Source organism: Rhopalosiphum padi, chromosome 1, assembly GCF_020882245.1.
Source record: "Rhopalosiphum padi isolate XX-2018 chromosome 1, ASM2088224v1, whole genome shotgun sequence".
NCBI lineage: Eukaryota > Metazoa > Arthropoda > Insecta > Hemiptera > Aphididae > Rhopalosiphum > Rhopalosiphum padi.
This window is the reverse complement of record NC_083597.1, coordinates 71388094-71403968: the sequence shown is the minus strand read 5'-3', so window position 1 is coordinate 71403968 and position 15875 is coordinate 71388094. Positions and strand designations below refer to the sequence as shown.

The 15875-nt window shown below is 28.7% G+C and overlaps 1 protein-coding gene across 5 annotated transcripts in view; it reads right to left on the bottom strand.

The window, feature by feature from the left end:
• Nucleotides 1-407: 407 nt before the first annotated feature.
• The window catches only part of LOC132917043 (probable serine/threonine-protein kinase yakA), a 98708-nt gene continuing 83240 nt past the window's right edge, over nucleotides 408-15875 (bottom strand). For all 5 annotated transcript variants that reach the window (XM_060977851.1, XM_060977933.1, XM_060977605.1 and 2 more), the window contains 7 exons: nucleotides 14785-15323; nucleotides 12991-13670; nucleotides 8613-8773; nucleotides 7656-7789; nucleotides 4228-4394; nucleotides 3735-3934; nucleotides 408-1201 (listed from right to left, as the gene is read on the bottom strand). In XM_060977851.1, the coding sequence (XP_060833834.1) occupies nucleotides 1157-1201; nucleotides 3735-3934; nucleotides 4228-4394; nucleotides 7656-7789; nucleotides 8613-8773; nucleotides 12991-13670; nucleotides 14785-15323 (1926 nt within the window). In that variant the 3' untranslated portion in view covers nucleotides 408-1156. The remainder of the gene's footprint in view (nucleotides 1202-3734; nucleotides 3935-4227; nucleotides 4395-7655; nucleotides 7790-8612; nucleotides 8774-12990; nucleotides 13671-14784; nucleotides 15324-15875) is intronic.

The following is a 15875-nucleotide window of genomic DNA, read 5'->3' as shown; positions in this document are numbered from 1 at the left end:
TTTTTAACATCATCAAAGGTTCAAAGATTTTTTCGGTAAAAACGGCGAGTTTAAAGTCGTCCATTTTTATTGTTATTATATTATTTTTCTCAACTGCATTGAACTTTCGAGTACGTTGCGCCTGAATGATTCCAAACACAATCCTCTCCATTGACGTCAAAACACGAATATATTTATATAGATATCACATTATACTTTCTTCAGTAAATAATAAATATTTAAAGAAAGGTGCACGGGAACCGGGATGAAATAAATTATTTCGTTGAATGTATCGTAAATACGCATACATTACTTACTCGTTAGTTATAATAGCAACGCACATAATAATAATTGTATATTGTTATTATTGATACGCGGCTACTTGTTATACGCATTGTGATACTTGTATAGATACTGTAACTCGATCGTATAATAATAAAAATTTATTTCAATAACAATAATATTGGATAAACAACAAAGAAAAGAAATACGTTTTATACTATTTTTATACATCACAATATTTAGAAAAAAAAATTTTAGTCAAAATACTATAATATGATACAAATACGATGATGTTTAGTTTAATGTACTCATATAAACGTGAAAACACTTAGGAAAACATAAAATAAATAAATAAAAAAACATTCAAAAACAATTTATGCACGTTCAACGTAAATACAAAATTATATAATATATATGTCACGTACTCGAGCGCGTGAACTTTTCAATGTTTGAATAAGAATATATATTAATTTTAAATTTAAAGTTATTTTTTTTTATGTCAACTAAATTATTATAAAATTACTATACGATATATACACCGCGATAATGCTTTCATAAAATTTGTCATGGTCAAAACGCATAAATAAACTTTGGTCTTAAATTACAACAAAATAATATTAATAATGATAATTATAGAAATAATAAATAAATAATTAAAGTGTGTTTTCTGTGTGATAAAAAAAAAAAAAAAAAACAATAAGTCAAAAAGAAAATGTAAAAAAAATATAAAATAATCATAATAATAATAATAATAATAATATAGATAATAACGTTATAGATATGAGAAAGTCTAAAACAATAAGAATGATATCGTTGTATGATATGATTTTGGCGGGACCCAAGAATCGATCAGCTTCTTGACGGGTGATATCGCCGTTGCCACCAAAGCGGATTGTCATTCGGTCTCCGATTTTTTGCCACCGATCACTCTCGGGTAAAGCTGAAAAACGAAAAACAACAACCGCCCGTCTATTACACCGTATAATATACAGTTTCTGTGCGTATAATAGCAGTCCCGGTGGTTACCACGTACACGAGAAATGCTTTAAATTCAATTCCGTACATACATAATGCATACGCACACGTCACTGTCAGATTAAGGTGGGGGAGTAAAAATGGGGCATTCTCTCCTCCTAATAAACACCCAATCATAACATTGCTTCTTGTTACTTAAAATTATTTTATTATACACATTCGGGAATATTAGTGAGTTGAGACTTAATAGGGCGGTTCAGAGATTCGTAAAGAACTACATTATAATGTTATGTAAACGGTTATGTTTATGATAAAATCGGATAAGGAGAGTGAACTTCTTCGCAATTCACGTGCTAGTGATAAATCCTAGGAACATAAGATAACCTGTAATAAAGTTTTGTGCAGACCTTTTCCCTCCATCCACTACACAACATAAGATCTAACTCTGGGGCCACAACTGACACACACACATACGCCATGCACGCACGAATTAACCTACAATATTCAGTTGCATACACACGGTTATTACTATACGTGAGGGTGGTTTCAGTGGTGCGAAAGAAACGTTCGTTGCAGGCTATATTAGGTGAGTCCGTTTTGTAATACGTTACTAACCACAAGCTGATTTTCTTACATAATAATAACTTAAAATATGTAATAATGTATATACCTATATTAGTTGATATATGTGTAAACAATACGAGTAAGTTAAAAAAATTAAGTTTTACGTTAATATACATTTTCAATATAATGTTTAATTTAACATCTACAAAAATTATGATATATACATCATTTTTTTTTATTGAGGAGTCTATTAATTTGAAGAAAAATCAGCTAAGACTAATAATAGAACTCAATTAACAAGAAATCTGAAACTAAGAAATCTATTAGTTTTGGCATGCCCCTTTAAATCCTAAGTAAATAATCGTCAACGGGAGCCATGGATGTATAGCAGTGATGAGGGTTGATTTTTTTTCAGTAACCATTTTTGAAACAGTAAAAATAAAACAAATTAACTCGTTCCAATAAGCCAAACGTACATTGTTATTAAAAAAACTTTTGAAAAGAAATTTAAAAAAATAAACACGTGAACCTAACAAAATCAAGAGAATATTTTGGCGCAATAGAACTTTATTGGCAGCATTATGTCATATGTTTATTAATAAAATATAATTGCTTTTAAATTTGAAATAAAATATGCTTGTGTATTCCCATCATATTTTACAGATATAAATGTATAATTATATACAATATATATATATAACATATTATGAAAGCTCATTTATGGAAACAATTGTATAAGTTATATTCATGTGGAAAGTTTTTACAAAAAACTTTAAAATATATTATGTTTATTATTTTTTTTTTTATATATATACTATAATAGTGTCAAACGGTGAAAATATTGCGTGCAACAAAAATCATTAAATATTTTTAATTAAAATCAGCTAGACATTTTAATATCGACGCGACAATTGTGTCGAGGTTGTGAGATTGTAACGCGTGATGTTTCCATACACTCTCCTCACGGGCTACAGTAATATAGCTTTGAGTGAGATCCAAATTGACAATGCTTGTTATTTTATGTATTCGATACTATTTTTTTCCATTCAGATAATCTGCATAATGCAAGTGTCGATTTGATATTCGAATCTCTTTCAGTTAACGATGTGTCAAGCATAATTAATTTATGTTTTCATAGAATTGATAATATAAATTTAAATTTTTTTTTTCCCAAAATAGAAATAAACGAACATTTTTTATTCGTATTTAAACATAAACATGCATAACATAATATTATGTAACGTATCGATTTTAGAACCTCGATATTAGTACAGTAATATAGTAACGATAAAGTAATTGAACGAACGATAAACTGTATGGATACAAATAAAAATAAAATGCCGTAGGTTATTATTTAGAATGCTTTTAGAGTACAACTATTTGTATGAGAATGTCAGCGCAGTATTCGTTTTCTTACTTAAATCCACACGCAACATAGATAAAACGTATTCACGCGTAATTGTTTTTACATTTTTTTTTTTATGTTTAAGTAATCTTAGAGCAAAATTACTTACTACAAAAATTATAGAGGATAATATTTTTAGAGGTTTTGAAATACAGTGGGTTTTATATTTTATTATCCATTGGCATTGAGTTTGACTATAAAAATAAAACTTTGTAGATTATTTATATGAATATTAAACAAATTGATATGTTATAAATACTGTTTTCTATTATTTTTGCAATTGATGATTTTACTTTAAGCTTATTTAAAATATGTTGCGTTTTGTCTATGTTATGCGTGGAGCAGAGAGAAAAAACCGACAGTACGCTTATATAATTTTAAAATCATATTACCTGTCGTATATAACTTTAAATTATTTACCTATTTAAAATAAGTATATAAAATGCATTAACTATAGGGAATCATTATTTTGTTAGCCTATATATTTTAATGTATATGTGCATGTTGAAGACGAAGAAGAAAAACTCACCCCAAGTAAATTCCGTGGAACGTATCCTTCGCGGTCGTCAATCCTTGACCACCACCATTCTCGTTCAGTGTCGTCGCCTTTCCGTAGTACGACAATCCTGTCGCCATCATCGAAAGTTAACTCATCCTGGTTGTGCGCTTCATACCCAAAAACCGCGTACACTGCACCGTTGTTCATTATGCCTAACTTCTCTTGAACACCTGTAGACACGACACAGCGTTTCAGAATTTAGTACGATTAACATTTTGGTAAATGAATAATAAATATTAGAGTATTTTATTGTTAGAGAGTTATGTAATACAATTATGTATATAATGTGTGTTATATAATAAGTAAATTAGATATAAAATAGTTTGTATTCGGATGAAAATATTCTGTTATTTTCAGGCTGAGTGGCGTACGCAGAATGCGTCGTGAATCGTGATGTTGATGATAAGAATTTACAATAAAGGCAAGTAATTAAATATTATAACAAATACATCATTTAACTCACTATAAAGAAACTCTGAACACCCGTCGAAACCCTCTTCGTCCTCCTCGCATTTTTCGGCGGCCGTCTCCTGGTCTGACAACGTGGTGGCGAATATGCACGCCCCGTGCTCCACCAGAAATCGGACCATGGCTAGGTTGTTACAGCTGGCGGCACAGTGTAACGGCGTCCTATGGGTATTCGAAAAAAAAATAATCGTTAATTATTATGGTAGATATATGGTCTTCGCTATTAGACGTAAGCCTATTCACGTTTTAGAAAAAATCGTGCTCATATGTAGTTTTATAATAGTATAACAGCTGCAGATATACGACGCAAGTCACTGAAAGACGACGCTCACCTTAATTTGCCCCGCCACACGTTTAATTATATTATAATTGCATACTGAAGTATTGCAAATTTAGCATGTAAATTATTATAGCGACCAGCAAACGTAAAAATAGACATCATAAAATATAGTATATAATTATGATTTGTCGCACGAATGCATATAACTTTCAAGTTCATAAAATAATGTTTTGTACGGAGTTTGAATTATTTTTTTACGTTATAAATAAGGAATTCAATTTAGTAATAAAATTCTTGGCGGGTTCACTTATATATACACTTGTATACGACGTCTGAGTTTTATATATGCTTACGTAGTGACTATATACTACACAGACTTGCGAGACTTATCGATTTTTAAGGGTTCGACGAAAAGAACTGCACGACGAGTTTTAATAACTTAATTATAAAATATATATTCACAGCTTATTGTGTCCGTTAATAGGTTTAATATAACCCCTTATATATTTTTATATATATATGAGTGTTACATAACTGTAATCCGACAAATGTTCACTCGGTACAATAATATAATAATAATCCAATAATACATAGGTTTAGCACGTAATTTAATCATTTAATTACTGTTAATACTTAATATACTATGTTATATTACATGAATGGCGGAAGAAATATCAATTTGTATTTGCGGAGCAGCTAGAAGAAGAATTATTTTTTCATCGTGCTAATGGACACAGACTAATTAAAAATGATTAACTAGAAAGATTACTACGCATGTTGCAAAATATTATTTTAGATTTATTAGTTATAAAATATAATATAATACGGGTAGGAAAATTTCAATTTTTGTAAACTCAATTTTTCATTAACAGCTAAGTCAATTATTATAATTTATAATAGAGAAAAAGCACGAGTATGTAAATGAAAAATAAATTACTTCCACAATAATGCGAATATTAACGACAAGCCGTTATCAGAACTCCCAATAGGTAAACAATATAATATTAATATTTTCACTGAACGCACAAACCTTATTAACATTTAATAGGTTGTAAATTTAAAAAAAGCTTTTCTACAAAAATCTAAAACAATAATTTTATTTTTATATATTATAATAACAAAGGTATATTATACATCGTTTTAACATTTATTATCAGGGTATATTGCTAATTTCTATATATATATATATATATATATATATATATATATATATATATATATTACTTCATTTAAAGCTTTAAAGGTCCTTGAATGATATTTTAAATCCTTAGATTTTACGATTTTACATAACACCACGAAAAAAAAATCACTCGTAAAATTTGGGAGCTGAATACGAAACGTGTAACGGTTATAGATATGACTTTAAAAAAAATAGGTTTCTACGGCAAAACTATATTATTGGTTTGTCTACGCATGTGAAATAGACACAGTCGCCACTCGCCACTATTCTACGACATCTTATAACTGTACAACGTCCTGTTGGAACTAGGGAAGATGATTGCCACACCCTTAGTTTTAAAACAATATTTTTCAATATTTCATCTAAAGGCTTTCAGATTTATAGGACTCAGCCAGTTTGTCATTTCTGTGGTTTGAAGTTTTATTTATTAGATACTGAGCATTAGGTACTTTTACAAATTAGAAATTAATTAATATTTGGTAATTATTTACGGCTCTAAATTATAATATAATAGAATAAGTCAAAATTTAGAATAGTGACAAATCAATTTATAATAAAAACAATTTAATTAGATTGAATCACTCATATATTTCGTGACACATAGTTTTAATACTGATAAGTGATAATGTTAGTAAAAGAAGGTTAATATTTATTTTATTACTAAATAAAAATGAAAATGTGTCATCCAATGAAACGACAAGTCATTATATGACTTTCTAAAGGGTAACCTCATACAATAATACTACAGTTGAATATTTATACATTTATTGTCTGAAAACCAAAATTCCGAATTCAAAAACCATAAATTTCAAACATACTTTTTACAATGATATAGATATTTTATACGTTGTAAGATATAATAACGTGTGTTAAAATAGGGCAGGCGGTCAAAACACAGATAGTCAAAATGTCAACAGATTAAAATGTTGATAGTCAAAATATCGAAAAATACGAAAGATCGACAAACCAAAGTTTATTATTATCAAAATAAATATTGAAAAAATCAAAATTTAATGTAACTAATTTCTTATTTATGGTAAAAATATTTAATAATCGATTATTAAAATTAAAAATCAAAAATATTTATAGTGACATAGATCCTTTATTTTCTTTGAAACACCGTGATAAAATCAAAATTATTATTACTACATTTATAAGTTATTTACCGTCTGTTTATTAATTATTTTATTTTATTATTACACATTAAAAAATTATTTAATTAGACCCCTATTTTTTTGCTATCAAAAAACTAAATTCTAAATTTCTAATTTAAAAATAACTATCTATAATTTGATTTAGACATATAACGACGATCGATATTTTATACTCTTCGATATTTCGACAGTTGGCATTTTAAACTGTCAATGTTTTATATCACATCCTAATATATTATACTTAATTAGGAATTTTATTTAACAAAAGTAAAATACGACATAAATTAAAACTAATCAATTATCATTTGAAAAACATCCAATTTCACTATTAACTATGGTTATAATAACATGATAACTATCTGTATTGATTGTATTGATTTGTTAAAAGTCTAATTTAGATTATAAATATGATAAAAATCATTTAAAATCTAAGATTATAATTGTAACATAAATAGTTACAAAATGTTAGAAGTTTAGACTTAAAATTATAACTTATGTTTAGAACTTAAATAAGTGAGGTTAAGTGTATTTTAAAGTTGTTATTTGCAATTATGTTTAAGAATATTAAATTTTAGGTAATGTTTTAAATAACCTTTTGTAAACTTGCATATAACTTATAAATACTACAATATATATACCTATTACAATCCCTTAAACTTGTATATTGTATTAACTATTTTTTTTTTCGAAACTAGATTATATTATACTCATATAAAATAATATATTCTATACTACCCTTAACAATTCCAATTCTAAACATAACAGGCTGCTATATTATGTACATTAAGCTATTGACTTTATAAACTCACCATCCGTCGGAGTCTTGAGCGTTTACATCACAGCCAAACTTAACTAAAAACTTAACAATGTCTATATGGCCGGCGCATATGGCATTGTGTAGCGCAGTTATTCCTTCATCATTGGCTGCGCTTGGATCTCCCACCTAAGGCACATGATAATACGATGACGTTAATAAATAATATACACAATTAAACGTCTTTTAATTTTTTTCAGAAAGAAATTCAAAGTAATTATTATTATTATTACTTATATTTATACTATATTTATACTAATATATAATATACTAAGTTATTTTTTTATCAAACAATACTTATTCTTATTTAAAATCTATTAACCTTTTAAACTTATGTTTTTTAACATAATTCTTAGTTGAAATAAATAAAAATTAAAAAAAAAAAAACTTTATAATATTATACTGGATTTCTTTAAGAACCAATATATACTACGTAGATACTTGACGAAATTATGTGTTATGAGTAATTGACACATAATAAACTACCACTTATAAACATAAGGAATTATTAATATTGTAAACTACGCCCGATACAGACTACCATTTTTAATAATATTTTAAATACGAGAACTACGTTTTACTTTTAATTTTTATACAAATCTAAATAAAACGGTCAATTTTAAATAAATATGTACTACAGTATTGATAGGTCACAAAGTGAACAGTCCACTTAATTTAATTAATGTAATAAAGTTATTTATATATTTAAATATTTTTCACTGTACAAATTTTAAGTTTTTACTGAATTCAGAAATCGAATATTAGTTTTAAATAATTTAATATTTCCCTATTATAACATTTTCCTTAACATCACCCTCCTAACCATCAGGCACCGAACTATTAGATATATCTCGAAAATAAAAACCGTGTACAATTGTACATGAATCCCTTGCCGTTGAGTCATGAATGTAATATAAATAGTAACAATATTAATAATAATCTGCACACTTACTTGTTCAGCGGTTCGCATAACCAGCTCGAGTTCACCCTCCAACGAGGCGTCCAAAAGCAATGCAAGAGGATCGAACGATACCCGTCGCTTGTGACCGATGCTTCCGCCCGACTCCTTGAGGTTGCCTTTTTTCCGCACAACCAGCCTGTTTCTGCATTCCACTGCAAAGACATACGAAATATTACTGGACGTGCATTGATTCAATATGACTTCATAAATAATAAATATGCCATCAAAATATGTAATCGGAGGACATTCAACAAAATAAAAAATGTAATGTATCGACTATAGGTATATGTTATATGTAATAAAATATAAATAAAAATGATACACTTCATTCGTAGCCACCAAATACCAATATTTTTACCTTTAAACATCGATATAATATAGGCTAAAATGTGTATGAATTTGCATTTAACTCAACAATATAACAAATATAACTGTAAGATGTATTTATCTCTTACCTAACATATCATCACATAAAATCAACCAAAAATATATGTAAATTTACAGAAGTTTTCAATTGAGTGTTATAAAATACAGTATGAAATTACAGGTTCAATGACTAAACTAACAAACCTTGGGCGAATTGGAAAACTATAATATTATATTGATATATGCACAACCGTCAGCAACAAGCGAAATGTTATACTTACAGCTCTCGCAATGTGTGTTGTTTTAGTAGTTTTACTTTCGTATGTATTTACATATAAAGCTGTGTTAAAACGTATAGTATATCAGTGTAGTTTAGAGATAATTTAGTCGGTAGGTACACACTACACACTTTTGTATTATACGTCATAACATGATAAATCCAAACAAAGTTCTTCAATTTAAACACACGGGTAAAACACTATTTATATGTGTATCTATTAAATAGTATAGTAGAATCACATAATATATACTAAAATGGTGGAAATAAAAAATACGAACTCATCTAATATTATTAAAAGTAGCAATGTAATGGTATTAAAAAAGTTTGTCATCATAATAAAGTCAAAATGGTGATGGGAATTAGGATATTATTATAATGATATATTTTACCAGCTTTTTGGCTTCAGTATGGATAAGTGGATAAAAAAATTGAAATGTTGTTTATACATAATACATATAAAAGAGTTCCTTTAATTTAAAATTTGTCCAATCCATATTATTTTAATGTTTCTAAGAAAAAGGTTTATTTATTTATTGCAATTGTTTAAAAGTTGTAAAATTAAACATTGCATTATATTCTCATGATATGATATACAAGCAGCTAAAGTTGTTTTCTTACGCGCAAATATCCCCCACCCTTAAATTGATAAGCAAAGTCTTCTCTGTTAAAAAAATAAATCATTAAATTAATAACAATATACCGTAAAGCTTAACTCACTATGCTACATTAGATTTTGATTGTATTTATCATTACAATACCGTAGGTCAGTAGTATGAGGATTATTACAGATTTTTAAAATTTCTAAAATTTAACGAATATAATATAATAACGGCTAATCATTTTGAACAAAACCAGTATTTTTGTCTTTCTTTTAAATCTATTTTATAATTTATTTACATTACTATAAATTACTGTATTATGTAAGATTACTACATGTAAAAGTGTGTGAAAAACACATTTTTATAAAATGTAAAAATATCACATATCGGAATTTATTAATAACGTTCTATAAATAATAATATATTATATATATAAGCATGATGTTTATTTATCAAACAACACTAATTATTTCAAAATCTATTAACATTTTTGAAATAAATAATTTAAGATACTTATTATAACTCATAAATTACTTGTCCGAAATTTCGATTTTAATGTAGGTATCCTACAAAAAATATTCTTAGAATATGGAATTAAAAGAATATGTTGTCATTCAAAAAAGTTAAAAAGTTAAACATTATAACGATAAACAATATTAGAAATATAGTATTTTTTTCAAAAACATTAATAGAGTTTGAAATAATAAGTGTTGTTCGATAAAAGAATCACCGAATTTATGCATATATATATACAAACATAGATTTATATTATTTATTGTTAATAGATTATAAGTTGATTGGGACGTACCTTAGGAATAAAATAATTGTAATAAATAAAAAGCTAAAATATTTCTAAATATTTTGAAAATGTCATTGTGTGTATGAAAATAATAATATAGGTTGTAGTGAACAATTTCAAGTCCATATTTGACTAATATTTTTTTTTATTCCAAAATTGTTAAAGGAAAATTCATTATTTTTCGTTAAATTTTCAATTTTGTTACATTTTAAACTACAAAGGTCTATAAAAAAAATTCGAACATATTTCTCATGCAATATACTCACTTTAAATATTTTAAAATGCTACAAAACTGATGTATAAGTAACCTTCTATTACCTACATTTTTAAGATTGGGAAAAAATAATTTTTTCAACATAAAAAATTTAAATATTTATTTATAAACACCTCAAAAAGAACCAAAACATTTGAAACATTATACCATGTCCAGCAAAATATAATATATACATATATTAAGAAAATTTAAATGAACTTCTATGAAATAAATTCCTTTTTGAATTACAGCAAAATTAATTTTGTAAATTTTTTTAGGTTTTCCTGATTATTTTGAAAACTAATAAAAATATTTCAGTATTGTACTAAAAGTACCAATAGTATTCAATTTTCTATTAAAACTTTTAATAATTTAAAAGCCATCCTAAAAATTGAAAATTGGAGTTTTCTCTGTTCCTAAACGCGATGAGAGACAATAAAATAAAAGTGAAGGCCCCACGAATAACCTTTTGGGAAAAATGTTTACGGCTAGTTATTTCATTGATTGTTTTTATCAAACTTACAAACAACAGCAGTAGGTATTCAAACTTTTGAGAAAATGTTAAGTAATTGCAACTGTTTAATAACTTTCCATAAAATTTAAAAAGAAAAATGTTGACCGATTCATTGTTGAAACATTTAGTTAATAAATAATAGGTATAACATTCAAAATTGTTGTATATATAGTATAAATGGTATAGTATAGGGGGTACAGTTAAAACACATTTAAATCAAATTCAAATTTACGCGCAATGTTATATTAGGTACCGGCGTTGTAGCATACAAGAGTAAGTTCGACATGGAAACCCATTAGCTTAAACGATCTATAGTTTACCTCCCGCGAGCATTATAATATACTTAATACACTATACGACTATATATTGTACAATATATATATATATATATATATATTATATATTATACAATACATACTATATACACCGCGCACGGATTATCGAGCCACGAATTAGCATATTATTTTCTTCGATAGTTCAGTTGCCCGTAAATAGACAGATCAAAAGAAAATTTTATCCGAGATAATAATATTATATACAGCATTACCTTTACTTCGCATTTGTTGTTCACAAATTGAATTATTTATTATTATTATATTATATTTCGAGACACTCGCAGTTTATTATATTTTATATTCTATATAGATACGTGTTTTATCAAAATCCACGAGTTTTATATTAAATTCCCATACATACTATTTTTAAACTTGTAATTCGTTCGAATCCTGTTGTTTTATAGTCGATGACATTTCAAAAGTAGAATTTCTGATATGGTTCTTTTTAATATTAAATTAAAAACAAGACGAAAAAATGTGATTTTGAAGAATTTATTCTTTTAGATAATATGTACCGACGCACAATGCCTCGAGCGATTAAAAGTAAATTAGAAATAATACAATTCAGCTATTATAAGTACGCATTATAACAGGTCATCGTCACGAACGAAACGAAATAATATTTTAACAATGTGAAAATTTCATTTAAGATATTATATATACCTATTATTTCGATATTGTAAACTAAAGCTGCCGAACACATAATCATATGCTTTTTGATTGAAGTGCTCTAGGGCTTTACACCAGAATCAAATTTATTTGGGTTTTGGGTAAACAATTTGATGCTGGACGTATTCAAACACCGACATCAAAAATTTAAATAAACGTTTGGGTGCTTACAACTGTTATAATTTAGGTTATTAATAATTTATATGGTCGATAAGTAGTTTAATAGAAACTCAATTTAAATAAATACTATTTTTTTTTACTTAATCCTTTAGTTTATAGGATATTTCTAAGAATATTATTAATAGACGATACTAGTTAATGAATGGATGAAACAAAGCATACATTTTAAAATGTATCAATAGCGAGAAATATTTAATAATTATAATATCTAATGATTCAATGATTGTAAAATTGTTGAAAAAAGCCTGGTTTACTCATGAATCAATGTGCGTAAAATAAAATTGTCCTTTTACAGTTAGAAAATATTGAAAAACATAACGATTTTGTTGTAAAAAAATGCTGTTTTTCATTTCACTTCTTTAGTGATTTCTTACCGGATATGTCGTCTCTGCCCGAGTCTTGGCCGGAGTCCGGTGATGAAGAGCTGTGGTTGCTAGTACTGTTATCATCAGTGGACGAAGACCCACCACATCCAACGACCCCTATGCTACTGCCTCCACCACCAAAACGTGTCTCAAGTTCGTCAATGCGCTGGGCGACACTAACTGCCCGCGCTCTATCCGTTTCATCAGTCGCCGCAGCCTGAGAATCTAGTTGTCTGACGGTTGATGAGGTGGGAATGGTGGAAGGAGCGATAACTGACGGAGTCTGTGCCGGTTGTTGCTGTTGCTGCTGCTGCTGCTGCTGCTGCTGTTGGGATGGCGCGACGGATATTCGGTGTTGCGCTTGCTGGTGGTTATTGTTAATGTTATTATGATGGTGGAAAAGATGGTGGTGGTTATTGTTGTTGACTTTGCTCTCGTTTCCAACGATATCCGTCACTGGATAAGAAGTGGTTCGATTGAGTAAGAGTGATGGCAGTCTAGAGGGGATTTTTGCTTCGTGGGGTGGTGGCTGATGCTGTTGCTGATCCTTGAGTTCGGTTGAAGACGCGGCTACAGTAACAGATGACTGCTGTGGCTGAGATGGAGGTGGTGGAGGAGGAGGGGGAGGCGTCCCTTTGGTCGTCGATATGCTCACAGACCTCACGGTATCTAACAGATGTTCGCCACTTCTAGACAGGGAAAAAATCAAATTATATTATCATAGATATTATACATCTAAAAACGCACACATATAATACGGGATTTTTCTATTATCCGGCGACAATATGAAAACGTATGAAAACTGCAGTAATAGATCCTCCCATTTGTTACGAATATAAAATTAAATCCAATTGTTCATCCTCTTAAGTAAACAATTAGGAGGTTATAAGCATACATTTGCAACATAGATAAAATATATTCACCCAATAAATTTTTTTATATATATTTTTAATTTATCTTAGAATAAAATCGCCCAATACAAAAATTAAAGAAAATAATATTTTTGAAAATATGACATTAAATATCATCTCGAAACAATACATTTAAATTTACAAAAAAAAGTTTCGTTTTTAATGTCAAAATAAAGTTAAATAATAAAATATAACACCGACTTGACAAATTCTCAAAAATATTATCCTCTTTAATTTATTATGTAATTGAAAGTTTTATTCTAAAATTATAAAAAAAAAATTTTATCTGTGTAATACAACTAATGCGGGATCTAATAAATAAAATAAATATTCGCTGACATTCCCTCGATTGTAAAGGATGACTTAAGGGGATCGGTGGCGGACATTTATTTTAGCCAAAACATCCAATTTTTATTCCATCATACTGATCGATGTTGTAATGCTATAATACTTTTTAAAACTGATTTGAATTTGTTTAAATAAACTACTACTAATATATATATATATATATTCTATATGGACGCGGAAAGCTCTTAGTGCTAGTTCTTGTTCTGATTAAGTCGTTACACCGAAGAAAAAAAATAAGACATACGTATCATATTATATCATATGATAAACGCATATAGATAACCTAAACTTAATGTGACGAACGATAATGCATCAAAATACAATTTAAATAGTATGAGTTTTAATCAACAATAAATTTTATATGATAATCAGTCTTGTTGGAAATTTTCATTTATATAGACGTAAACGGTGAGATACTATGATATAATACTGTATAATATAATTAATTATATTAATATTACATCATATAAAATATTAAGTTTTTCACGCCACATATCGCATTAATAATTTTGATGTCATATGATATAAACATTATAACACTCACTTGACATTGCTACCGAACGTTGATCTCATGGACGTCGAACTCGACGAGTTGTCAGACTCTGACGAATCCACCAAGTTGCCAAAGCCAGGCTTGATCGAGGCTCCAGCAATGCCACCATTGGGTATCCGCGGCGGGGGAGGCGTCAGGTCTTTTTGAAGTGGCGCTGGTCTGGAGTCGGTGTAGTACGTACGGCCGCTACCAGCTCCTCCTAGGCCCCCGTCTTCCGACGATGGGTCCGGCTGGTGGTACTGAGGTATATGGTGGTGGTAAGCATTTTGCCTCGGTGGCGGTGGTGGCGTACAAGTCTTGATCAGTGGTGGAGGAGGTTTGGGGGGTAACGCTGGTTTTCCGACGGTCGGAGGGCTGCCGGCCCGGTCCGTGCCGACCGGTTGTTCAGACTCCATCGCTACCCTAATTGGTTGTTTTGATTCTTTAGGCACCACTTGGTTCGTCGCCATGGAATTTAATACTTGAGGCTGCACAGGCTGAACCTTAGTCGAAGATGTTTGATAAATAGGCGACACACTGCTTGTCGGTTTCTATGGAAAAATTGGTTTAATTATGTTATAATTTTAATAAGCAAAACATAATAAAGCGTATGATGGAAAATCACATTACAGCAGTGGCAAACCACGCCTTAAAGTTAATAAGAATTATTCCCCCAAATTAAATTCTGCGATATTAAATTAAGATTGTCTTGATTTTCGTACGCCTACAATATATATATATATACCTACATCTTATATTAAATTATTATACCAAAGAAAAACCTGTAGACTCTCGTAAAACTCGAATTGACGGACTATAACAACCACTGCGATAAGGGCGATATTATTAATCGTCGTAAAACGCCTTAATCCCTCTATATAACGATTATTCTGACGTTAAACGCGTATAACACAATAGTCTTGATTAATACTCTAAATGATTCATTTTGATACTCCGTCTTTCATTCTCACCAAAATCCGGATGAAATAAAATAGGTACTATTAAATCGACGTGAAAATACGGTTTCAACTTAAATCGATTCATTAGCATAAATTAATTCGAAATAAATACGAATTTATAGTGTACTATATACCTACATATAT